The sequence below is a fragment of the Cygnus olor genome, chromosome 1 (genome assembly GCF_009769625.2).
Source record: "Cygnus olor isolate bCygOlo1 chromosome 1, bCygOlo1.pri.v2, whole genome shotgun sequence".
In the NCBI taxonomy this organism is placed as follows: domain Eukaryota; kingdom Metazoa; phylum Chordata; class Aves; order Anseriformes; family Anatidae; genus Cygnus; species Cygnus olor.
In genome coordinates, this window is record NC_049169.1 from 181,326,802 (window position 1) to 181,353,743 (window position 26,942).

The window sequence follows — 26,942 nt, forward strand, 5'->3', positions numbered from 1 at the left end:
GTGGAGATGCCAAAACCCTGGGACTAGAACATAAAACGTTTCGCTGAGCACTTGCTGGGGATGATGAACTCTGCTTAGGAACATGTAGGGTACTGGGTGACCTTGCAACGCACTTTGTGCCACCGGCAGATAACTTGTTGGAGGTTGGCAAAGCTCGTGTATACCTTGCCTTATGATACTCTCCACTGGGTATCATTTAAAGATTTAAAGCACAAGGATTCCGTCTTGTTTTTCTGACATGAGCTCTCCTGCTACTGCGAGCTCATGTAGGTCAGTGCACAAATTGATGCAGCTCCTGCAGCTGTATTAAGTTCATGCCTTAACTGCGAGGTGGCAGCTGCAAAAATGTGATGTGAAAGCATGGCTTGGACCACAACTCATACAAACCCAGCTTCAGCGCAGTGGTTGAGCATCAAAATACAGTGGGAGATTAGGCGCTTGAGCATTTAGAGTTGGAGATGCGGTGGTTTTTAATCCCCTTTCTGATTTAAAGATTATCCTTTATACAAAAAGTGTAGATGTGTGTTTCATATCTGAAAAGCTCTGTTTGAAATAGAGAGCTGCCTAATACACCTTCCATTTGCCTGACAGCAGCCTAATTTTCTGCCACTTGCTGCACAGTGCTCTTGAGTTGCAGCAAGTTCTGGGATGGCACATCCATCTCCCACGTTAACTGGGTTTTGTTTTTCTTTTTGTCTTCCCTGACCCCAGCTTAATTTCACTGGCATCTCTTTACACAGATCTCTCATCACCGTGTCTTGCATCCGTCAGGCTTCGCTGTGTGGCTCGGTGACCTTCCCCTGCACTTACTCCAGCTCTGCAGCCGAACAATGCCCCTTGCAGAGAGGGGACAACACAATGCCACCTCTGTGCGCCCTGAGCCCTTGGCAGAAAAACAAATGGGCGTTACGGAGTGGCTATGCAGCACAGGGCTGGCATGTAACTCCAAAAGAGATTGTTTCAGGAAACCTGTTGGTTTTTCTCCTAAAGCTGAAGATGTCTAGAGGAGACAGCAATGCCGCAGTGTTAAACAACTGCAATATCATAACATAAATGAATTGCAATGTTTTTGAAGCTACCAGGCTAGTTCGGTAAGGTTGGCTTTTTGTTGAAGGTCAGTTAGCGGATAGAAGCTCTCAAATAGCATATGAAGCTGTGGCGCCGAAAAAAATATGTCAAAAGCCTGTCTGACCTGCCCTGAAGGATTTGGGTTGTTGAGGCAGACTCCTCTTTTCTTTCCCTCTCTCCAGCTGCACTGGTTTCTACAAGCTGTGTATTGCCTGTGATCTGTGCACAGCAGCTGCCATGTACATGATAATGTATGCAGGAAAACTGCTGAAAAGTAGTGCAGGAGTGCTTCCAAAAACCTGCTGTCCCTTGTTTTGCAGAATGCCATTCGTAACGGTCTTAAGTCAGAATATGCTTGGTGTCTCAGAGAGCAAATGGGGAGGAGAATATGGGACAGAGTAATGCACTGCTCCTGTGCTAGGAAGCTTTGAAAGCTTCGTACAATGGACAGTGCCCCAAGGAGAGAAGCTGGCTTTTGCACACATACCCTCTGTACATCACTGCATTCTGTGCACCGTAGCCTCTCGGACGTTGAAGGGCCATTCACATAAAAACTCTCCAGAAGCTGTGTTTAATTGCCTTGCCCATGGTTGTTCCATCACACACCTGCCAAATACGGGTGGCTTTATGTAAAACTCTGCAGCTATCTACATGATCACACAGTAATCCCTACCGTAAGCTCTTGCAAAACAGGAGTGAGGAAAAAAACAGCTGTTTCCCTTCTGCATGTGGTTTGGGGGGAGTGATGGATGCAGCCCCGGTGCTGTAGGATGCAGCAGGCTGGGGTGGTGGTGGGCATAGCCTTGTGTGGTGGCAGGCAGCCTGCTCAGCTGAGCTTCATCCCACGTCAGTCACTTTAGCAAAGAGAAAATACAATGACCTTCTTTATACTTTCGTGAGGTGAGGTATCAAATGCAGTAAATGTTATCCAAGGTTGGGTGAGTGGCTGGAGCAAGCCTGGAGAATGGGAAGAACAATTATGTGAAAGGAGAAGCAGGCAAGGGTGAGTTTGCCAGGCAGCCCTCCAGGGAGGGCGCTTTGCATAATCACAAAACCATATGCATCTCCTAGGACTCTTGTGTGTCATAGCCTGTGTGCCTAATGACTTGAAACTGCAAATAAATAATGGTCAAAATGAATATCTGTGCATCAGAAAGTACATAATAAGCTTTGAACGTTGGACTGTGCTGAAATTTTGTATAGTCAAAATACAGCCTTTATCCTCATTAAAGGGAGAACAGTTGTGGGGGCTGGGTTTAAAAAAAAAAGTGGTGTTTTAATTTTTCTCTTAGTCAGGCTGCAGGAAATAGTGTTGTGTAACTAACCTTGGCCAGACTTTGAACATATGGGCTTTGCTCATCATACCATGTGTATTCTCCATCTAAATCAAGTTTTTCAGGGAACTCTTAAGGTTTTGAGCACTGAATCTAAGGCGATGCCAAAGCACAGTCCTGGGTAGAAAAGCATGGCTGTTCTGCTGCCAAGTTAACTTTAGATCAAACTTCTCGGTAGTCTTTTATTCTTCAAATTCTGCATCGTTACGTCTAACTGTGAGGTGAAAGATCAATGATCCTAGCAGGTTTTTGAAATAACAGTAGTGGTCGATCAACCCCACAAGGCAATGCTTTTGACCTTTACCAGCCTGTAGCAGCAGTTTCCTTCATGCCGAGTCCTGCAGAGAGAAATCTGAGAAAAGGCTGTCCTAATGTGAATTGGCCTATTTTGCCACCAGGTTGGATTCTCTGGATTCAGATGATAGAGCAAATGCATTACGCTGTCTCGAAGGGGCACAGAAGGAAGATCCATCCCTGTGTTTAAAATGTGATAGATAATGAGATTTTGCACCTCCAGCAGTGAGTACAAATTTGATGAATTTACCTTCAGCTTCAAATTCACTTAAAATAGCAAATAAAGGCTTAATTGTATTTTTAAGCAGGCAGTGCATCTGCCTTGTGGAGTACTTTAGGGTCTTAAAGTAAACAGCTTTTCTGCTTTTGAAGGTCTAGTGAGGTCTCATCATGAGTTGGTGCTAAAGCTTTTACTTAGCTTTAAAGGTAATAAGGTAGAGCAAACACATAATTACGTTTAGGCTAACTAATGTGTGCCAGCAGATGAGTGATTAGAGAAGGCTCTGGTATGGCTTCAGAACACCAACAGCAGGGCATATCCTCTGTATGCAACGATTTCAAGATTTGGAGGTATAGGTACCAACGGGCTCCTACTTCGACACTACTTAGCTTATCCATGGTTTGTAGGGTTTTTTGTTTACCAAAAAAAAAAAAAAAAGATTTGGGCAGTGATTAAGAGAAGAAATTGGTATGTTTATTGTGATACACGATAAGATGAAGCAGGAGAGCACTGAAAATTCATCTGCTATGATGCTTTCGTTTGGGTTGCTGCTCAGCCTTTCTGAAGCAGCACAGCAAAGCTTATCTTCCAGATGTCCTCTGATTTACTTGCATCTCTGAGAATGTGCGCATTGACGTTTCTTTCTTTACAGATTCTGGCTGAATATATTGTCAGACTCAATAATCTGTAAGGTATTTGCCTATATGTGTTCTTTCTAGGCCTGTTTATTATTCAAGGATCTAGAAGGGATTGCCTGGTTATATCATCGAGTTGCCTCTTATCTCAGAAAACCACGTAAAGTAATATCCTCTAATAGATGGCTCCTTATTAAGTATTTTGCCCCCTTTATGTGTGTTGGAAACCTGAGGAATTTCAGTGCTGTGAAACTGGAAATGATGGCTTACATTTCATTTGTAACTAGTTTGCACCCATTTTATTTATATGCTGAATTAACTTTAAATATTTCTTCTTGGTCCTTAGTGTTATTAAGCAGTGTCTTCTCATTTTTTCACTCCATCCCTGCTTCTGTGTTTGACACAGGGTCAGTTTGGTTCCCCCTTCGTGTTGCTAGAGCAGGTGTAGGCTACAGTGGCATCCAAAGAGTGGTTCAAATTGACATTGTGAAAGCCTCTTGTTCTACAGCAGCACATGCACAGGATAGTTTTGCACGCACAACATAGTAAAAATCACCCACAACATTTTGGTGGTGGTGGGGTTTCTCCTCATGGTGTCTCGGTTGGCATTACGAATCATGTTGTTCTTTCCCCAGCTATTTCAGCAGCTCCAGCACCAATAACCTCCTGTCAAAGGCTGACCGCACTTCTACAATTGCCAGATGACCAGTAGGAAATCTTGTGCTTGGACATGTAGTCTCTGGGGCCACTTTGTCCCTCAGGTCCTGTCACTTCAGGATCCCCTCAGCAGCCAGCGGCACCCCCGAGGCCTACTTTTGCAGGCCGGCAGCTGAGGGGGAGGTGGAAGGGCCTTTGCTGAAGAGCCCTGTGTTTGGCTTTCAGAGCCAAATGACTGCTTTTAATAAGCCGTTATGACAGTTGTTGTTTGTTTGTTTGTTTGTTTTGTTAGTTTGTTTGGTTTTAATCAGTTTCTGCTTGTGCTAAAAGCCGGGGGGAAGAGGAATGAACTGGCTCTATATTAATCGTTCTGAGGGAGAGGGATGAAAAAATAATGTATCTGTCAAGTCAGAATGGACACCTTTGGCTTTATTGTATCCTAAGCTTGGGCTGAAGTTATTTAATGACTGGAATTAAAAAGTTGATACTTTTTGCTTCCAGGAAATGATGCGTTTTATTCTCTGCCACAGAGCCCTATTTTATGTTCCATTCAGTCAGACTGTCTGAATTATAAAGCTCCAAAAGTGTGTGTTAGGTCCACCAGAGCCTTGCCCCACCTGTGCTGTGTGCTACCTTAACAGTTAAGGCTTTTAGCGCTGTCTGAAGGGCAAAAGTCTGTCTAATGGTACATCATTTTTCTAGGTTGCATTGCATCCGAACTCGGGAGTAGTAGGGGTTTTGAAATTGTATTAGCTGCCATTACCAGCTAAGAATAGACATATGCTGGATTTCTTCAGGCAGGAGGGAGCAGGGGAAGCAGTTAGCTTCAGCATATCAGCTCTGATGCGTGGTAGACCACTATAATTGGCCCAGTATGTTATGTAGAAGGGGCTGGTTACACAACATATAGACACTAATCCATTTCCTAAGAAGAGCGCAGGCTCTTCCCTTCAGGAAATGAATCAGACTTCATAAACAAATCTCTTCTCGCTGACTTCTGCAACTGCCAGTAAATGAACGGGAATAGTTGAATCTGTTATCATGCTTCCAAAATACCAGCTAGCAAATGGTTCTGCCAGACTTCAGCAGGGACATCGACTTGGTCTCATAGAAAAACTTACTGAACTACATCCTTCAGGTTCATATTCATGTTGTCGTTACATTTATTTGTAGCCAAAAAGCAAAAGCACTGAAAAATGTGGAGAACTTGTGGTGCTTGGAGTCCTGCAGCAGCTGAAGCTGTAAAGCATGGGCAAATGAGGAGCCCTGTTGAGTGCAATGAGCCATTGCAGGCATGGTTTCTCCAGGCTGCACAGATGGGCATGTTGCTTTGGGAGGCATCAGCGGGGCTCTGACACTGATGTTTGGCACCTTATCTTCCCCTTTCTGTGCTCTTTCCTCCCTGTAGTTGCTTTTATGATGAGGGAGCACAAGACCAGCAGGAAGGTAGGAAATCCCACAGTAGCTTGTACCACTGCTTCTGTTCCAAAATCTTCATTTTGAAGTAGAGGGTTAAAAGTAAAGATAGGGGGTTTTGTTTTAACCAGAAATGCTGTGAGTACTGGTTGACCTGGTACTTCAGTTTCCAGTCATTAATTTTTTTCTCAAATGCTGTGGCTAACCCATATTAGATACCAGAGAAAGCAGTAGGGAAGGAGTAATGAATGTGATGATTGTTTAAAAAAATACGTGCTGTAATGCTTGGAAATGCATCAAGTTTATCTGAATTCTGAAAGGTCCTCTATTATTTAGGATGCTTTGACACCTCCTTTCTTTCTTTCCCAATAGGTTCTTTGGTAGATAAAAGGCAAGCGTGGTGAGGATTTCCCTAATAAGTTTTTATTAACAGAAAATCTAAGAAGTCTCCATCCCCAACTAGTTTCACCCACAGCATCCTTTTGGTCACAGCTTGTATTTGTCCTTCTAAAGCTCTGAAGACTTGAAACCTGTTTCTGAATAGTCAGGGATGAACATAGCTTTCTGCTTTTTACAGGGTGTAAACAAGTCTGAATGAATGGCCCAAGTCCTGCAAACTTTGAGATGATCAGCAGAAAGTTTGGGTAAAGCTAACAAATGGCCTGGGGTACCTAGGTCAGTGTCTCCCATCGTCTTTCTTTGGTTTGCTCTAACGCTGAGCTTGTGTTCACGTGCGCTTTTTTACGTGAACAGACACTTTTACATGGCTTATAGAGTCAGATTCACTTAGAAACAAGTATAATTGTTATTCATCGCTTAATTACAAAAATGTGCCCATTAATATGTAGGCAAGTGTTTTTCTATAGTGGGTGTTATGGAGGAAGTAGGTAAATGACCATTTTGACCAATTTAAAAAAAAATTGGATGTGGGAAAACAAATGACGTGGTTTTTTTTGTGCTTAGGAGTTTTACATGCAGATTAAAAAGTGCAAAGTGTGGTTTCAAAAAGTGGTGTGTGTGCATGAATTGACACCTCAGATTCAATGGTATTCTTCCAGAAACAAGAGACATTGTCTCTGTCTGCTGGCAGGCTCCTGATTTGCAAGCTAGCTGTTGATACTCTGAAGCATTATCCTGGCAATGGTCTGCCCTTCTTTTGTTGTTCTTGTCTGATTTTTCCCTTTATGGCTGCGAGTCATGACTCTTTTTAATCCAGAAATTGCTGCTTGTTCAGTTGCTGGCTTATACCTTTACAGTGACCTCAGGCTAATAAAAATGAAGGAGGAAAAATGGGAAAATATGGACCACCTTGGTGTATTACTGTGGTACAATGTAACCAGAAAAGGAGGGCTGTTGTGGGTAGAGACAGTAAACCCCAGGTTGTTCCAACTTTCTAATTCTTGTAGATGAGCACAAAATTGCAAATAGTGGTACGCTTAGGAGAGGGTTCAACAAGATCAATATTGCTCCGTCTTTCCAGTAACTATATGAACTAGCTGGGAGAAATAGGCAGCTGAACCCAGAGCCAGTAGCTCTAATGGCTATATTGCTAATAAGTTTAACAGCGCCAGTGTGTTTTCAGGCAGGGGAATCTGGCTGTCCGTCCTGCATAACTGTTGGTACCAGGCAATGTTCGTGCTGTGAGCCAATTCACTTGGTCACAAACCATCCAACCATGGAAATTAGGTTGGGCCAGGGACCATTCCCAGTCCACAGCTTGGATGCAGCCACTATTTTCTGTGTCAGATGGCCTTGCTGCCAGAGTCTTGTCCCAGGCCTTTATCATTAATTAATCTAGATGTATTTCACGCGTCCAGGGCACCCACCTCATGTGGCTGCCCCCGTTGTTGAGGTGTCAATTTGCCTATGAGATATTGGTTCTGTGATTAAAAAATAAAATAAAATTGCTGGTTTAAACAAGGCCTGGGCCTTAAAAATGGTCAATCTTTAAGCATTTCTGCTGTTTTGAGATCTGTAACAATAAGTTTGAAATGACTGAATCTGAGACCAAAAGTAGCTTGAGATTCTTAAGATTAACTTTAACCAGATGTCTGGGGGAGGGCAGACCTTTGGAGGCTGCAACGAGCAGGAGTGCAGGCACTGCCAAATTCCTGCCTGTGACATCAGCCAGTAAAGGGAATATCTCTCTGTGAGCCCTTTCCTCTGATGCAGTACCCAGAGAAGTACGTTTGACTGGTCTGAGCAGAGCATTTCTTCATTGTGTCCTGTAGATAAGGGAGAAGAGATGTGAACTCATCTTTACATACCAGCTCATGCCCTGCTTACATCATCCTCTGGTGGCATCTTCATGGCAGTGGGGCTGCTCTGAGGGCTGCCAGTAGAAGAGCCCAAGCCTCGTTTACAGCTAGGGTAACAGCCCCTCCAGCGTTTCAGACCAGATGAAAGTTTTGGTTGTGTGTTTTCAGGGCAGCTAACAGAACAGTGCCAAGCTGTAGTACAGACAAATTTTTGAAATAAAAGCCACTACTCATCCACTCCTTTGAAACAAACGTACAGTTTGGGGTTAGGTGCTGAAGGAAGAATTCTTCATCAGGGTGATCCAGCTGTAGAGCAAAGCTTGGAGAAGATCTAGGATGTCAGGAAACCCTATACGGGGAGGCTTTACCTGAACTTTTTGTCTTTGAAAAGACCTCTGGCCCTTAAATTGATACTTCTGCTCCTTCCAGTCCCTAAAATTTTTGAAATATGTTGGGCATGGAGTATCCACAGGCCTTACTCCAAGCATTGTTTTCACCTCAAGCATCTCTTACTGTAACTCAAGGCTTCAGTAAGATCTTTGGTTTTGCTGCCAAGTGACTGTAGAGAACTCTCCTACATAGGCTGTCCTAAAACTTCAAGATGGACAGAAGATAAAAAAACTTTCATTTCCTAGTAAAAGCTGGTAATGCCACATAGGAACCACGAAAAGGAAGCGTGCAACTTCCACGGCTTGTGAGCTTCTCTACCTGAGAAAAGCACAGGAAATTTTGAGTACAGAATTTAAATGAAGTATTTGAGAATGTGTTTGCAGTAGAAAGCACTGTCTAGGTAGAGACACGTGTTCTGTAGGTTTTTCTGCCTTGTCCAGTTTGCCTGCCACTGATAAAATTGTGAGGATAAATTCTCTTTTCTGTAGTCTTCCATAGCTTATTTTTGTACAGGCTGCTTTCCTACCCCCACACCACTCTATTTTGCTTGTTTGAATTTTGTACTATTAGAAAAGAGTCTGGGAGTTGGGGAAGACACTATCCTGAACTGAAGCGTGCTTTACCCGCCTCCCATCCCAATAACCCTGATATGTCTGCTGCTAGGAAGAACAACTAATTTGCTTTGCTTCCATATGTAAACAAACACGAGAAGTACCACGGTTGGTTTCACCCCGCTCCGATGTCATTTGAGAGTTTTGCTGCCGACCTCGTGAGCAGGATCAGGTGAGTGCTGCTGAAGCACGGCAGGTACCTGCCTGACCGGGGGAGTGCAGCTACAGCTGCTGCACGAGGCAGAGATGGTAGGGGGTCCTTACCTGCCACTGCCACGGTGGGGTGTTCTGCTCTAGGAGCCTTTTGTGTTGATTCCCCTTCTATGGAAAGTTTCTTCGTTATTTTTTAGTATCATTTTAACTGTTCACAGGACGGCTGATCTGAAACTATCCTCTGGTCTGGGTCCTCTAGTACCAAGGAGATTGTGTGAGATTATTTTAGCTCAGCCAGCTACAAGACTGATTGCCTTTTTAATGTCCAAGACCAGAGGATCAAGAAAATAAAAAGACTTCCTTAGAATCGTGTGTACCTTGAACACCCAGGTGATAGTGGTTTTACAGTAGTTTTTATAGCTTTTGTCTACAAAATCTACCTCTTTTGCTGTACCACAAAATGGCACTTTCTCCCTCCAGATACAAATAGAAGTTCTGCCGAGGACCCATTGCATCACATCTTATGGAAACAATTTTAACCAGCTAGTAAGGGAGAGAGGAGAAGGTTTGGAGTCAAATATACTTAACTGGTAGCTACTCATAATTTATGCATAAGTAACATGAAAATAAACAGAACAAGATGTCTAACTTGGCTCCCCTTCCTCCTATGCTACTAAACCGATATGATTTCTAGAAATCACAGATCAGAGTGACACTGGTGTTGCTGTTTGGCAAGGTTATCTATTACCTGAAAAAAAAAATAAGCAGCTTGGGTGAAGAGGGGTGGAATCAATTGCTGAAACTGAGAGTAGAAAGTTTCTTTGCAGAGGGAGGAAGAAAGGGCAAATACATGGTTATCCCTCCTGCCCAAGAGATAAATTTAATTCTTGTTTAATGGGAGCATATCCAGTCTTGATGTTATGCTTTTACCTGCTGTTGGTGGTAACTGCAGCAACCTTGATGAGTTTGTGTAGTGGCTACTTGTTGTCATAAAAGCTTAGCTGGCACAGGTGACCTCTGGGTCTCCTGGGCTAATGGCCATCCTGCCAGGTGACTTTGTATCAATTATTCATTTCATCTATTTTTACTCCCCCAGATTGTTTGAGCCTTGATTCCGGGGAGTGTGGTGTCAGTGCCTGCACGATGAGCAGATCTTACAGCCCTCCTGGTCCTCCCCACTAGGTGTTCTTACAGCTAAGCTGTTGTGGAGTAAAGGTGTCACGACTGTCAAGAGGAGGCAGGTTGGGATCCCTGTGCTTATGCAGTCCAAGCTACAGTTGTAGGATGTGTCGGGATCTGGGGAAAACTGTGGGATTTCATGTCTTTTAGGCATTTTGCATTGGTTGGCTTGAACTGCCCTGTTTATTGAGCCCCGTTTTTGAGAGCCTGCCTCTTTTGTTGGGACAGCGCTACCAGATCTGTGCACTTGGTTAGACCTGCTCGTGTTTGGTGTCACTGTGCTTAAGTTCTCTTGTGGAGCAGAATCCTGGTGTTCTTTTCTCTACCCACCCGGGATTGATTTAGAAGAATCTCAAATATCTGTGCTTTGATTTTTTGTTTATTTTTTAAACTAATATTCATGTTTTGTAAATGTTTCCTAAACAGGACCAAGTCTGATTCCATGGTGTGTGTTTCCTTATTGTTAGCTAAGCTCTTTTGAACAACAACAAAAGTTTTTATTCTTGAGTCTCAATAGCAACTTGACTGAATCTGGGAGGGCACAAGAGGAGGAACTTCCTAACAGCCAGTGCTGAAACTCGAAACTTTCCGTGAGCCCTGCAGAGGAAGCCATTGAAACTGAAGCTTTTTCTCTCCCTGAAAAAATGCACAGTGAAAATGTTTTCTTTCAAGTACAAATTCACTGTTGGGGCAGGGGGGAACAAACCTTGAATTTGAATTTGGGTAAATAGTCTTCATTAGACTCCCTTTTTTAAACTTTAAACTATTGCTTAATTTTCTACATGCTTATTTCACAATGGTGGATAGTGAACCTTTGTTTGCCTTAAATCCCATTCCCCCCCTCTCCCTCCCCTAAAAAAAAAATATTCTGTTAACCTGTTAACCAAAAGCTAATACAGCCTAATGTGTTTCCTGTCCCAGGTAGCAGTGTCAGAACCTCCCATTTGTGAATTACTGAGGTAAGTGCCAGTGCACCATGCGGAGAAGCCCTAGTGGAGGAAATACTTTCCATGTTACATATTTGGAGATTACATGCAGGGAAATATTCAGTTGTCGAGTGCAGCTGGAAGGGTTTTCGTTACCACGTCTGTCACCACCGGACTGCTTCATAAACACAAGTTGAGTCCTCCCTTCCTTCTGGTGTTGGGTTGACCTCACACAAAATACTTTCTTGATGCCCCAGCAATCTCAGTAACTGGGGTGCAGGGAGAGTTTTGGGTGTCTTGAAGTGTTTTGTCTGCAGCCTGTTGCCTCCATTGGATAGGTCTGTTATTATCAGAATGCTGTGCTGTTTTAGTTTCCTTGCCTAGGGGTTGCTAAATCAAATGCTCACTGCCATCCTTACTGCAGGCTGTGTGTCATTTGTAGTTTATAACCTGTTCCCTACTGTTTATTCTTCCCATTCATGTTCTATCAATAATACATCTCCTCTCACCTCGCTCTCTCCTTTTCCTCACCTTCCTGTTTATTCATTCTTTCCATGGCTCTGTCCTACCAATTTGAAATTCAGAAGGGGCAGGCTGAAAAAAGACTTCCTGCATGAAGTCTTGGAGCAGTTGCACATCCTTGGTATTTAACAGCATTCAGCATTAGCAATATTCAGCAGTAATCTGACACGAAAGTGAGATGGGACAGCTTGGATTGGAAAAACACTGGCACCAGAAATCTGGTTTGAAAACAACACAAAAAAGCCTTGTGCGTTGGTGATGTGAAAGGTATTTGGCATGTTTGGCTGTTTTTATCTGCCAGATGTCGCCTTCTGAAAACCTGAAGTACTGTTGCATCTTTGTGTTCCAGCATCTCTTTTCCCACCAGCAGCCCGTCGTAATTCCCAGTTTAGCAATGGACTTTATTCAACCTGTTTATTATTGAAATGCATTCAGTAACTGAGAGACAGCAAACGCGTGGTGCCTCTCGGGCAGTGGGGAGTGGGCTGGGATGCTGACCTGTGTTTTTCTACTGCTTTTAGATGGGAAGAGATTTTCCTTTGCAGTAAGATGAAGGGGATGGCAATATTTGCCTTTGCCTCGTAGCTTCCAAGCCATGTTTGACTTGGTGAGGAAGGGGACAGTAGCTGCTGGAGCAGGTATGGGGGCTACTGCTGCGGTTGTTTGGGGATGCACAAACGCTGAAACCTCGCTGCTGCCAAGGAGAGGGGTGACCTTGGTCGTCTGGTAGCTGCTGGTTAATGGGCGCTGCTGAACACCGGAAGGCTGGGATGCAGAGGCAGTGGTCTGCGCCTTTCCCCCACGTACACACACGTCTGAAATCTACGTTCTCGCCAATAGCGTGAGTGTTTTTAAATGGCCAAGCCTAGCAGGACGTGTAAATCACTGTCAGCCCTCGCATAACCAGAGTGCTGGAGCCAAAGCTCTGGGGAGAGGAACAGCATGGCTGAAATGTGCGTGAGCATGAGGGGTGCCAGAGGAGCAGGCAGCGTGGGATGACTGGGAGAACTGATGGGAGTCCAGAAAAATGTCTCTAAGCTTTTAAGTGATTGGTTTGGAAGGGAAGGAGACTAATGGACTGTCTTTGGTGCCTATATGTCTTAAATACAAGCACTGGGGAAGTCAGGATGTAAATCCCTAACAGTCAGTGCCTTCTGATTAGCATGGAGCTGCCATACCATGAGCTCCATGCTTCTTTACACTGAAGTATTTTCCTTTAAACACTTGATCAAAATAAACTTAAACTATCAAGCCAAAACAAATTTAAAAAGTGAGTGGGAAAAGCAAAGACAAACCTTGATCTTTCAGACTTACGTGAGCGAAGTAAGTATTTAAAGGTGCAGTGCGAGGAAGGGAAAGATGTGTTTGTGAAATCATCTGGTTGCTGCATTTCTAAGAGCTTTTGTTAGCTTGCATTTAATTATACTGTGCAGTGCAGATGGCGAAAATCTGTGTGTATTTCCAAAACAACCCATTTGTTCACTTCAGTGTTCAAGGTCATAACTGTTTTGGGTCTTCCTTGTAAACTTGCAGTTGCTGTTTGTTGGTATAATTTAGAGCAAACTGTCCAGCTGATCTGTTTTAGGGGCCAGATCCTACCCACGGGACAAACAAAAATGTTTAGCTCCCAATGGCCTCTGAGTAAATTATAAAATACTTCCACCACCCCATGCATTCCCTCCCTCCAGATGCTGTAGTTGGGACATCGCTGAATTAAGTAAACTGCTTAATCTGCTGAAGACTGTTAATGATTTACATCTTTGATAACTGCTCATGGGTTACATGTATTCCTCCAAAGCTTTGTGTGCTCTTGATGAGACAGAATTCACTCGTGTTAGTTATGAAATGTGGAAGAGGCTGACCGGACCGTCAGGTTGTTTCACCTGGATGTCTTCAGCATGACTCAAATGCCAGAGCAGAAGAGAGGGAGGAGGGACTGCTCGGTACAGCAGAACGTGCATGGATTTTGAAACCAAAAGGGTGTTGTTTAAGCTTGTGGGAAGCACATCTCCTGGCTTGAGATAACTGGCTGTATCCTCTCAGTATTTTTGCACGGTAGCTTAGCTGTCTGCAGGGAAAGCTGTTCCTCTCCCCCGTGCCCTCCACTTAAGAAGCAATCCTGTCTGATCTGTGAAGAGCTGAGCCAGAATTACAAACCTGACTTAGTTTTTCAGGCAGTGCTGAACCTGCAAGGCAGCAGAATCGTAAAGTACCCTTCCCATATTCACTGCCTTTACCTCCTCTCAGCTCATTTTTCCCCCAGCAGATGCTGTGAGCTGATTTTGTGCTTTAACTAACACCAGGATTGACTCGCCCACTGGGTGGTCTCTAGCTGGCTTCTACCTTGCATTACCACTTAAAATCTGGTGTCCTCTGGCAAGGTCAGTGATGGATCAGGTCCGTTTCAATGTGCTGCTATCCCCTGGTTTTGATGGCTCTCAAATAGCCCGTGTCATTACTTCGGGCACTTTTCTTTGCATTTCTGTGCTAACTAGTAGTCTTCTGCTGGAAGGCAACATCTCTGAGTAAAGTGGTGTGGAACAAGCTGTGTTCATCTGCATGCAACATCTCTTCATGTAATTCTAGCCACCATGAAAATATTTCTTAACCCAAAGATCTGTGTTGTGTATTTGTCTTGTTTTACGCCACGTTGCCCTTTCCTAAAAAGAAATCATACAAGTCATCCTCCAGTTGCTAGTAAAATAGCTCAGTGTCTTCAATCTCTACTTTTCTTTCAAGAGGACTGCCTAGTTTGTTAATAGCAGTAACAGGCATGGCACCACGCTGACCATGCTATGGATGATGTGTGCTGCCTCTTACAGCGTTGCACAGCTGATGATGTGCTGTGCTGCTGTTATAGGCCAGCTCCATGCCATGTGTTTTGAAGTAGTTTGCATTTGTTGTAAACTGTGTATCTGTTAGCTCTCAGCGTTTTTGTGTGAGTTCAAGAATCCGTATCTGTCTGAATTTGGACATGTTGGGAAGGGAGCTTACTGAAAGTAAGCTTTCTGGTGAGGAACCTTGTCTTTATTCAGGATGGGAAAAGTGGATCAGATTTCCCATGAAAATGTGTAATTGCTCAGGAGCTAAATCAGCAATGAAGCTGAAAGTCCTTGCTTTGAAGTGCTCTGCCTCAAATACCTGATTCCTTGCAATATATAAATATTAACACCTTTATTGTTATCCCCACACCCAGTAGCATGCCCTTGTAAGAACTTTTTACTTTTGAACTTCAAGATGTTGCCTTTTTTATTAGCTTGGAATAAGATTTAAATGTGAAGGGCTGCAAAACAAAGAGGAAGATTTTCAGAGCTGATTTTATCTTGAGACCTCAAATCTGTTTCTTCCAAGATAAGACCAGTACTTCCCCAGTGAATGGCAGCAATCAAGACCTGGAGAATACAAGCAGAGACAGCATCTGGACAGGAACTGCAGAGGAGTCTTCTTGTAACCCTCTAGAGAAAAATAAATCAGGAGAGTACAGTAGTAACACAGTGCAGATTACAAGGTGTAGTAAGTAGTAAAAAAAGTAACGAGGTGCAGGGAGGCTTTAATAATGTTTAATGGTTTTGCTGTGAACAGGAAGCTGTCTCAGTGCAAAGCTGTAGTTACCTGTAAGGTAGCAATCAGATAAACGAACTGGAGCTGCTGCAGGTGTAATTGGTTTGGTGGAGGGGTAACAGCCACCCAAGCAGTGGCCTCCTGTCAATAGACAGTTCCTCCAGACATCTTTACAAAGCTGCACTGTAATGCATTGCACCATTTCACATGTTTAAATGACGTATGTTTCCAGACCTGATGGTGGAGTTGGTCTTGTGTCCTCCTTATGCTTATGCAACAGACTTTGCTTTCTGGGCTCATCTTTACAAGGAGAAAACATGATGTATACCGTCAAGGTTTTCCCTGGTATGTGATTGCCTCTGCCTGTTGCTCTCATTTCTTATTTTCTTTCCACCTTTCTTGCAAGGAACATGTGGCTCTGGGATTGCCCCTTGGGGCTGTAGCTGGTGAATCCTCTGTTTCTTGCCAGCCTAATGCAGTCCGGACCAGTCATCTGCCCCAAATTAGCAGATAAGCTGATTGGGACCGGGGAGTTGGGAAGAACTGTGGGAGAACATAGCGAGTGGATGACAGTGTATTGCAGAGAGAATCTAATGTTGATAAATATATCTTTCTTTTTCTTTCGTCCATATGTTGTAAGTTTTTAAATTATTCAGGTCTGAATAAAAAAACATGTGCAGCTGCTGTCAAATAAGCAAACACTGCTGGGGTACATAAGGGAGGGGGGAGATGGATAAAGAGAAGAAAGATAAAGTTCTTAAAATTCAGCAGGTTTGTCTGTGTCTGGATTGCTGTGTCTGATACAGAAGATGCCAGTTCAGACTGGATATTGCCCTGGTAGAGGGATTGGAAGACAGGTGAGGAGAACGGGACACAAGAACAGCCTTCCCAAGAGACTGGAAAGATCAATTACATTAGAGAGAAAGCATATAAGAAATCATAGGACTATACGTAGCAACTAACATATGGAGATAGTGGGGACAACAAACTTCTAATCTTGTAACCCAAGAGCAGGAGGATGTTCCGTGAACTTAGCAGTTAACTAACTTCAAAGGTGATAAAATAAAATTAGCTCACTATGAAATGGAAGACTGCAGGGTGGGAAAGCTGCAGTGTGGCTATATGAAAGAGGTGTCTGGATGTGAAGAGGCATTGCATGTTTGAAATTGATTTATTTTTTTTAAATAGTAACATCTAAAGTTTAAGGTGGGATGTTCAGTCTTGCAGTACAGGTTTAAAAAGTTTCTGTTTACTTGTGTTGTTTTCCATTCCTGCACACAGCCCTCGTGGGAATGCTGAGGTGACAAGCTGTGACTGCCTGCTAAACCCTCAGTGTCAAATCACCTCTGAATTACACACGCAGAGGTCTGGGCTTTGCTCACACCTCACAAGGCACTTTTCAGTCTGTATGCGAAGGAGAAATCTGAGAACACCTGGCATGGCACTTGAGGGCTGCAGTTCCTTTGCAGCTGAAGAGCAAACCCTTTAGGACTGGTTTGGGTTTGTATTGCTTCGCCTGGCTTTCTCTGTTCCTTTTTGCTGGCACTGAAGGTGCTGGGCTTGTTTCTTTCGTTCCCAGATGATCACTTGAGTCCCCAGCCAAAGCTGTGCTGCTGATCGGAGCTTCTTGCCTCCTCTGGCAGACCAAAGCAGGTAGGAGCTTTTTGGGTTTGTGCAAGGACAGTGAAAACATCTCTGAGTCAGGCTGCCCTGAGAATGAAGCAGCAACGAGCAGAAAAGCTGAGGGAACATTTTATCACCTGTGAATCATGGTTCAAGTTCAATGGTAAACTGGACAAACTGGAAATGGGGGGACTGCAGAAAGTCCTTGATGCCCCAAGGACAACATTTCCAGAGGCATCTTGGTGTGGTGCAGAGCAGGCAAACGCATTCCAGGAAGATGTGTTGGCTGTCTCTGGAAAAACAGTGCCATGATTGTTCATCACTATGTGAAAAACAGAGCCCAGCTGTTCTTACAGAGGGCATTTCAGTAAGCCTTCAGCATCTACAGCCACATGGGACAATCAGCTGGTCACATTTGTTGACTAAGGAACTTACCTGTATAGTGTAGGTGTAGGGGTGTTCTTTTTTGCACAGAGAACAAAACCAGAAAAAATGGTTAGTTAAAGTGAAAGTTCATAAAGTGACAGAAATACATGTGTGAATTGGGAGATAACAACTTTAATGGGAGCTATGTGGGTGTTAGGACTAAAAGCTCCTGGATTGAAAAGGAGTTTGTTTGTGCCAGCGTATGATTGATGCTGTTCTTGAAATCTAAGAAACTCATGGAAACAGGTTTTCCCCTACAACTTTGTTGTGCTCTCCTCTTTTAGAGGCCAGACCCCTATTTCTGGTACGCTTACACTAGTATTCTCAACTGTCTGCAATAAATGGTCATACTCTGTTTAATACATAAAATATCCTTCAAGAAGTGGTGAAGTAGTTCTCAACTTAATTTACTCTTTTGCAACAGATGATGCAGATGACTTACACCCAGAAATTAAAATGCTGAGAGAGCATCATCCTGTGGAAGTGGAACTGTGGGTTCCTTCCCCCGCAGTAAATACATAATTCACCATGTGCTGCACTGTATAGTTAACCAAGGGAAACATTTATATGAAAAATAAATTGAGGCCTAAGGGTATGGCTGTTTGAGCCAGGATCTCTCGTCTTCCTCCATATCCCTTTATTACCTGCAAGCTTTGTTCTTCAGCGCTCATCTCTCCTCTCAGGTGCTGTGCTGTTTTCTCACTGATGCTGTGGTATCATTTCAGAGCAGAATGGGAATGAAGGGTAAAACTGAGGCAATTCTTTCTGCCCCATCTGTCAGTCATTTCTGTTATAAATTTCAACTAGGGACACTGAGTCCTTGCGATCAAATATCAATCTTCTCCCTGTAGCCCATACACAAATACTATTTCTTAGAAGCGTAATGCTGATGGTGTGTATATTGAAGTGGGTATATCCAGCTTTCTCTGTAAAGATTTAAAAGCATCTTATTTTAAATTTGTTGTGTAATGAATTTGTTTTTTCAGAGTGAAGCATGCATAGATGACGACCTTAAAATTGATCATTAACTCAGTTGACAGCTCATAGAAGCTCTGAAGGAAAAAAAAACACCTGCTGGAGAGGTGTTCCTGCAGGGCAGTGTAGAAGCAGGCTGATCACCTGGTAGATTCTTATTCTTCACCTCTTGCTTCATGGGGAGTGTAGAGGAGAGTTGGAAGCTTGCTTTCTTGCAAATCACTGATCCTCCAGGTATTTTTAGCGCGGTTCCACTGAGTCTCTTATTGCGTAGCAGGCCTCTGTTCTAATCTAATGAGGATCTTTCTAATAACTTCCATTACTTAGACGTTTGAATGTGGGAAGGAGGTGAAAGTAATTGGGTTGAAATAATTAAATTATCCAATGTGATTACCTTCAAAAGGTTGTGTGTTTATGCTTCCCAAATGCAAACAGGAATCGATCAGAGCAAGAAGCACCAAAACTGCATCTGATCTGGAAGAAAATCATTCAGTGGGATGCGGAGGGGGGAGATCTGTGGGTGAGTGAGTGATGAAATTCATTTTGTTTCCCCCAAAGACCTGTAAGGAAGATTGATGCACAGGCCTTAATGAGGGAGTTAATTCTGAAACTTTGCTGGAAAAGAATTCAAGCGTGATATAAAACTTTGTGTTGAATGGTTTCCCAAGCTGTAGGCTGATGCTTACTGAGAACTTCAGCCCTGCATTTACCTGCATTAGCAGATAAAATTAGTTTCCGTACAGCATTTATGCAGGAATGTGGTGTAGTCACTGCACTGCTTCATGTGATATGTGATTTACAGTGCTTCTGTGGAGCTGCTGAAGACCTGAGGCAGCTCTGCATCCTGAACTTTGCGCTGATAACCTCAACATAACATATTACTTCTCTGTGGTTGTGACTTTGAGTCCATTTTGGTCAGTCTTTACTTGCCCATATTCTCTGCAGTGGAAACCGGTCAGAATCTGATTTTGGTCCAGTGCCTGAACAGCAGAGCACACACAGCTTCCAGGCATACATGCTCCAGTAACTGGAAAAATCACTGAACTGCGCTGCTCGTTGTCCAGAAAGCTGAAAAATGGCTGGAAACACTTTCACAGCTGAGTAGAAAAACTGTCATGTTGCTATCATTTTTTTCCTGAGTAATAAAAATCCACTTCTCCTGAGATTGACTAGAAAATGAAGGAGACACTTTCCACAAAATAACAACAACAAAAAAAAGAACCAACAAACTTCTTTGTAAACTGAATTGTGTAAAATAAAGAGGTGTCTCTTTCTCAGGTCTAAGTACCGCTGATAGTCTTAATTTTTTCTGTGATACGTAATTCCATGGTTGCATATAACCTACCAAAACTCTGAAATTTTCCCTATTATGCAATATGCATTTGCATTTGGTTTACAGCAGCATGAATTAAATGGGGAAATATCTTGAAAAGCAAGCTTTGAGGTAGAATATTGTGTCATCTGAGTGTGAGTTGCAGCTGTTCTTGAAAATGGCTCGAATCCCTTCAAACAGAACATTGTGTGAAAAAATCCCACCTTTTGATACATCTGCCTGCTTGCTTGGCACGCTGTTTTGTGCAGTGTGTTTTTTCTGAAGATAGGTGGTGGATGTACAGTACTTAAAGTCTGCAGTTTTCTTCCAAGTGCACTTCAGCACAGAGCTTCATTCCAGGACTCTTCTGTTGCTTCCCTCCTGAGGGGAGAGGAACTAGCAAAGTGCTTTGCAAGGTCAATAACCTCTGAGCTTACTTTGCAAAACTCTTGAGTAGTTCATTCCCCGTCTTCTCAGCAGATGTTGGCTCAAAATGAGATTATTCATGACCAAAAGTTTCATAAAACATATGTCTTCTGATTTTGTGGGATCCAGGGTCTTGCTGTGGTCCATGGCAAGAAATTATGCTAGTTACTGGGAATGCATGAAGCAGGAGACATTCACAGCAAGGAAAACAAAGATTTAATAAAGCTATTTATATTTCATAAGGAGAATCATCAAAGGTAGAAGAAATCACATTCATTGCCACCAGCTGGTAGTCAAACCGAGTGCTTGACTAAATCCCCTCGGCCATTTCTACCCAACCCTACTCTTTGCACCAGGCTGTAGGGCTGTAGTGATGAGCCTCACCTAAAAATCACAGAATTGTAGGGGTTGGAAGGGACCTCAAGAAATCATCGGGTCCAACCCCCCTGCCAAAGCAGGTTCCCTAGAGCAGGCTGCCCAGGTAGGCATCCAGACGGGCCTTGAATATCTCCAGAGAAGGAGACTCCACAACCTCCCTGGGCAGCCTGTTCCAGGGCTCCGTCTCCCTCACCGTGAAGAAGTTCTTTCGCATCTTGGTGCGGAACTTCCTGTGCTCCATTTTGTGGCCACTGCCCCTTGTCCTGTCCCCACAGACCACTGAAAAGAGGTTGGCCAAATTCCTCTGTCTCCCACACTTCAGGTATTTGTAAACATTAATAAGATCCCCTCTCAGTCTTCTTTTCTCCAGGCTGAACAGACCCAGGTCTCTCAGCCTTTCCTTATAGGGAAGATGCTCCAGGCCCTGTATCATCATTGTGGCCCTAAAAATTTCTCTGCTAGCCTGGGTATGGACAAAAATTGTGGCAGTGGGGTTTTATATCACTGCATGGGGTTCACTGTGTGCTTGAACATTGAAGGAGTCATCAGAGTCCTTTCCCTGGCAGAGCTGATCCCTGTGCTACTTCTAACACATCCAGCTCTTCACCTCTAGGACTGTGCACAGCATTTCTTTGCTTCGGCTCCCCAGCAGTGGTTGCATTTCTTTGGTGCTGAGAACAGTTCTGTGCACAAGGATGGCTGGACTGGTGGCCATGGTGGTGGGAGTTTGGATACACCAGGAGGATGTTCAAGGTGCTGGCTGCGGGGAGTTGGCCCAGGTTTTACCACTCCTACAGCTTTGTTGCGGGGTAGGAGGCACACAGAGTAATGAGTGCAATTATTGCTGCTCGAAAGTCTTTTGTTTAATAGGAAGCCTGATGACTGAGTTACAGATGGAGTTTGCAACAAAGATACTGTATCTTCTCAAAATGCATTTCTGTAGTCAGGTCTGCGAGAACCTCTCTCTAAAACCAGACCTGAAATAAAGCCAGCTTTCCAAAACTTTTATCTTTCTCCCACCCGCTGTCTCCTTTTCCTGAACCAGTGTTTCTTGCACTACATTTTAGAAACCAAACCTGCCCTTTTATTATGAAAGGACCTATAACAGATCTACAGGGATGAATAGCTGTACACCATAACATACTCTTAGAAAGAGTCCAGTTAGTAAACCTTGATGAGTTCAGTTTAAATCACGTTTGTTTAACAAAACCAGTGAAAATGAATCGGAACATGAAATGTGCCCCAGTGTTGTATGGTTCCTGCAGAACCATCCATCAGAGTTGTGTGATGGTCTTCATGAGGACCAAAATGGGTGAGCCTGCGAGGGACAGTCGTGTGCTTCACTGGGATGGTGGTGGAAGTGTTGGGGGGGTTTTGTGGGGTTTGTTTTCCTTCCAGAAAGACAAGAGGATTGAGGGTCAATAAGATATATTCCTCCTGGTGCCTGAGGTTTTGGCTCTCAGCTATTGAAATTCTTTCTGTTTTCCCTGAAACACAGGCTGCTTTGGAAATCAGTTCTGGTTTTGGCTTTTGCTTTCACATCTTGCAAAATCTATCAGAAATGAAACTCTCTGTCACTGGTCCCGGCAACTGGCATTGGTCCATGAGCTGCCACTAAACATGAAAGGTCTTTTTATTGTTTCAGAAAACCCCAGTAGTGGCTCGTATCATTAACTGACAGGAGCCAGAAGCTCTTCACATCTCACGCCCACAAAAGCCCCTGGAGAAGTCGGGGGGGAGGAGAGGGTTATAATGCTGCAATATCTTTAGTGCAGTGGTTAAATATTTTTCTTTATCTTGCTTCTAATGACAATGTCTGTCTGTTAAAGGCAGTAAAACTGTCAGTGCTGTGCTTGGATTTTTGAATACTACTATTGTCATGTTTATTTAATGACAGCAGATAAAGTTTTGCTGTTTCCAGTCCAGATTTTTTTTTTTCCAGAGGTGTGGCTTTTGAATACTCCTAAATTGTCTATTACTGGATATCTAGGAACAGGTAGTATTTTTAGTTTTTTGTTTCAACACTAAAGAAAACTTAAAATACTGATGGTGGGAATATGTGCTGATACTCTGCTAGGCACACAGAAAACTTCACAGATAGCACTAACCCTGGATATAATTTTATGCTAAACTCTTCTCCTGTGTTCTGCCAGTTAAATATCTAGCTACAAGTTTTAAAGAAATTTCCAGAAATTTCCAGAATAGATCGTTTCCCTGTTTGCAAACTTGTCTGTAAGTGGGTTAAATCAGCTCTGTGGTTAGGACAGCTGGCAGAAGGGGATGCCTTTATTTTTAACCATGTAATGTCATTAACACCGATGACCTCCCTCCCTTTCCAAAGAGCAGCAACAGGGCAGGCTTTGATCTCTGGATGAGCCTGACGCCTTAGAAGGTGACAGGTTAAAATTTCCTCTGCTAGGCACTCACTACAAATGGGAATATAGCTCAGTCCATACCTTGTGTTGGGTCTGATGCTTACCTCTTCCTTCTCAGCCCTTTAGTAAGACAGGAGGTTTGAAAATCACAGAATCACAGAATCATCCAGGTTGGAAGAGACCTCCAAGATCACCTAGTCCAACCTCTGACCTAACACTAACAAGTTCTCCACTAAATCATATCACTAAGATATATAATACACATATATACAATCGTGTATAGATTGTATATATTTGTATTTTATATATATATACATATTATATATATATACACACATACATTTTATTTATATACACATATATACAATCTAATGTATAAACAATGATGAAGGGTATGTTAAAATGCTATTCAAAATGCCTTCCTGAGGCCCAGGAATACCTACAAATATTATAGTAAATAGTATGGGGTAAAGGCTGCCCCTGCTCTTTTGCACAGCTGGCAGCCAGCATGTCCCTGGGGCAGGAAGGCAATGGTGCATCACACGTGTGCATCTCCGTGAACAGAGATGTTTAAAAAAGGCAGGAGCAAGGAAGAAAAATGTTCACAAAGAGGAGAGGTGGGATCTGTTAAATAAAACCAATACCTGCATTTCTGTACCCACAGCCTGTATCTGTATGGCTGGAGCCAGTGTTTCTCTGGGTATTCTGGAGAACTGGAGAGGACAGGATAACTCGTTTCTCTAGGTAATGGTGGCACTGGGTCTCCAACATGCAAACATCCAGGGACAGTGCTTAGACATGTACGATGTGGCAATACTGCTTGCAGCACCAGTATTTGTTTTTTACCTTGCCCTCACCCAAGGCAACCACTAAATGAAATCCAAGAGCCCTGCCTGGGGGTCAGTCCCAGAGGCTCAGCTCCGCAGCTCCAAGTGACAGGCAGCCTTCCAGCAGTGAGCTGACGAGGACCTCTGGCCAGAATAGGGATCGAGGAGAAAGTTTTGCATCCTGACCGGTAGCATTGTGCAGAGTTTTGTGGAGGACACTGCAGCCTGAATGCACAGACTGGGCAAAATGTATTTATCCGAAAGAAGATACCATGGTACGTACAAGTAATTGTATCAGTTTTTGTAGGTGATGAAGCTCAGAGCTCCTACGCTGAGGTATGCGTGTTGCTGTAGATGTAAGCACCTCCTCAGCAGCACCATGACTAGCACCAAGCAGGTAAAGCCCAACTCCTGCACATGTGCACAGCCGAGCAGGGCGTTTGAGACCTGCTAGTACCACCACAGTAACCTGGACTCGAGACACCTGCTCTCAAGTATAACAGAGAAAAAGCAATTTTTAAAATATGCATTTTCACATCCCATTAATATACAAAGACTAAACCCGTCTTTTGCACGGTAGGATTACTTCTGCGTAGCCTGGCTCATTTAAAAATAAATCATCTCTTTTATAAAAGTGGCAGAAGAGTATCCATTGATTTGACAGGTTCAAAAAAATCTTTCCGAGCCAATTCACTGGCAACAAAATGAAGGGGCAATTCATTTCCATGGTGATGCCAATTGAATCACTCTAGAGCGGTTGAAGGATGGATCCTGACCTGGGTGGGTGCTGGGTTGCAGTCCAATAACCATGCAGCTAGCAAGTACTCTTCATTCTATATATCCGTATAAAAAAAAAGGATGTTTTCATTCACACATTTTTTCTTTGCATTCTTTAAAACCTTCAAAAGATCAGGCTTTCACATCTACTGGGTAGTATTTTATTGAGAGGTATACAAAAACGTGCAGAACTTGAGCTGAAAAAAAGATGCTCCCTTCTAAGGGCTTCTTCTAGCTTCAGTTGTTGGTGCTGTTTGTTCTTCAGCCTGAGCCTACTTTGCGAAAAATGTCAATTACCCAGAAAAGATTAATGAACCGAGGTCAGTTTTTCCTCTTTCAATACAAGTCTTTACCTAATCCAGTCATCTAAGAGAAGAAAGTTATGATTCATCATTTTCTGATGTGAAGATTTTTATATTTCTGTATCTGCTTATACATAGGTATTAGAAGTCTGTTATAATACTTAACATAACTTTTAAATAGTTGTTTTGAAGCTATGAATAGTAATCATCCTTAATTTAAAAAATAAATTGTTTACAAGACCTTTTGTTTTTCTTTATTTAAAACGATTTGCTGGGAAGATGAGCATTTCTGTAATGAATTACATGAACTGACTTGCTGATTATGTTCCCTTTCAGACACCTTAGAGGAAGATAACATCTTTTCATACTCTTTGTTCTTACAATATTTTTTTCTCATTTTATATGAGCAGTCACTGAATAGAAATACATTTGACTATGTAATGGAATGAATTTACTATGTGCCTACAGAAGAGGCATACACTAGTAAAAGCAGTTTCACTCTTAACAAGGAACCTCCACCAGTTATTGCATTTTTTAATGTAGGCAGAAAATATTTTTTGTTTCAGTATAAGTTGGTTAACAGTCTTAACCGTGACATGATTGTCAAATTAAACAGTAAGTCTACAGTGGGTACAGTTTCAAAAACAAAAACACAAGCACCAAAGCATCCAAATTATTGCTATTTTTGCAAATAAATTTGATTTTTTATCTCTTGCCACTTTTTTTTTTAACAAGTTAAATATTATGTAATATGTCATAGCCCCCAGATTTATTATTTGCCAGAACCTTAAAGTGGAAAGGAGAGGCAACCTTATCTAAGCCTGGGATTTTGGAAACCAGTGGCACTGAATATATGGACTGGGATGGCTGAGAAAGATGGGTCTCTCACAGGGTATCGGTGCATTTCCTCAAGGCAGTTTCAAATCGAGTTATTTCAGTTCCCTGTGATTCATCCCATTATTTTTTTGTGCGTGCATGTTCATTCTCACAATAAACTTGGTTGTGGAGGATAAACGCATTGGTGAGAGCTCATCCATTTGTGAAACAATTGCTGATCCAATTCCCGAATCACCGGGACCTTCTCAGCAGGCTGTGCTGGACACGTCCCAAACCTGGGGCACGGCCGCAGGAGGATGGCGTGTCTAAAGCAAGGAGTGACAGGAGGATTTGGTCCTCTCGCTATCAACAGTACAATGGTATTGTTAGCAGCTGATGAAAAAGTATTGGTAGTTTTCCTTCAGACCTGCTGATGTGTTTATTTCCAAAAGGACATTGCAGTTAGGAAGCAATTACACTGAATTTTGTATGTTTTGAGCAATTGTGAGAGCTTTCTAACAATGGGGCTTGCTGACCCAGTGGAATATTATTTTTTAGGGCCACATACATTGTTGAAGTGTACAAACAAGACATTTCTAAAATGATACAACTTGCATGGTGGCTAGATATGCAGGTCTCTGAATTATCTGCTCAAAAAGCAGTTTGGATTCAGGGCACGATGAAGAGAAAACTGATTTGGGATATATGTAATCCAGGAACAGAGAGTAATGTAGCCCTTAACTTGAAGTTTGCACACTAATTTGTTGACAGAACAAATAACTAGTTTTTGAATTGCATTATTTTATCACGTGGCGTCTCTGTTCAGACATGATTTGTACACGTAACATTTCAGATCGATTTATATTATATTAAAGTATTACTCTAAACTTTTACTGGGTAAAAAGGGATGAAATCTGTTTTTCCAGTGAAAAGAGGTTACAGTAGGAATAACAATGTAGTCCTCTCCATAACCCCCTATTTCTACGTGTTTCAATGACTGGAAAGAGCCATTCTTGATTGATATATATATATATATATTTTAATACTATCAAGTGCAAGTTATAGATTTGCTGCTAGAGAATAAAGCTTATATTTAATAATAGTTTTTTAGATCCCTCTTGTATCTACCATTGTATCCTAACTTTGGTAGAAAAAATAAACAGGCATGGATTAAAATGCATTGTGCTACACTAACTTGATGCTGTCTTGGATAACTAAGTTGTCTAGATAAGGTTAATACATTTAGTGTAAATCAGTAAACATGGAATACAGGTTTAGATGGAGCAATCACTAGTTAAAACTAGTGAATATAAGGATCTGAAGAACAGTAAGGCAGGTAAGAGTTGCCAGAAATAGAGATGACAGTGATATGTGCAGCAACAAGCAGGAGATGACTGCTGAGATTAACTAGGGACTGACTGCCAGCTGTTTTAACTAGTGACACTATTAGTACTCCTGTTTTGACTAAATTAGCAGATGTA

General features: G+C 42.7%; 1 protein-coding gene across 2 annotated transcripts in view; it reads left to right on the forward strand.

The window, feature by feature from the left end:
- WDFY2 (WD repeat and FYVE domain containing 2) overlaps window positions 1-26,942 on the forward strand; it is a 59,841-nt gene that overhangs the window by 5,108 nt on the left and 27,791 nt on the right. Inside the window, exon 1 of one of the 2 annotated variants that reach the window (XM_040542823.1) lies at window positions 11,104-11,174. The exons of the other annotated variant lie outside the window; for it this stretch is intronic. Within the exon in view, the coding sequence (XP_040398757.1) occupies window positions 11,119-11,174 (56 nt within the window). The 5' untranslated portion in view covers window positions 11,104-11,118. Of the gene's footprint in view, window positions 1-11,103; window positions 11,175-26,942 lie in introns of those variants that run through there. 2 annotated transcript variants of the gene reach the window in all.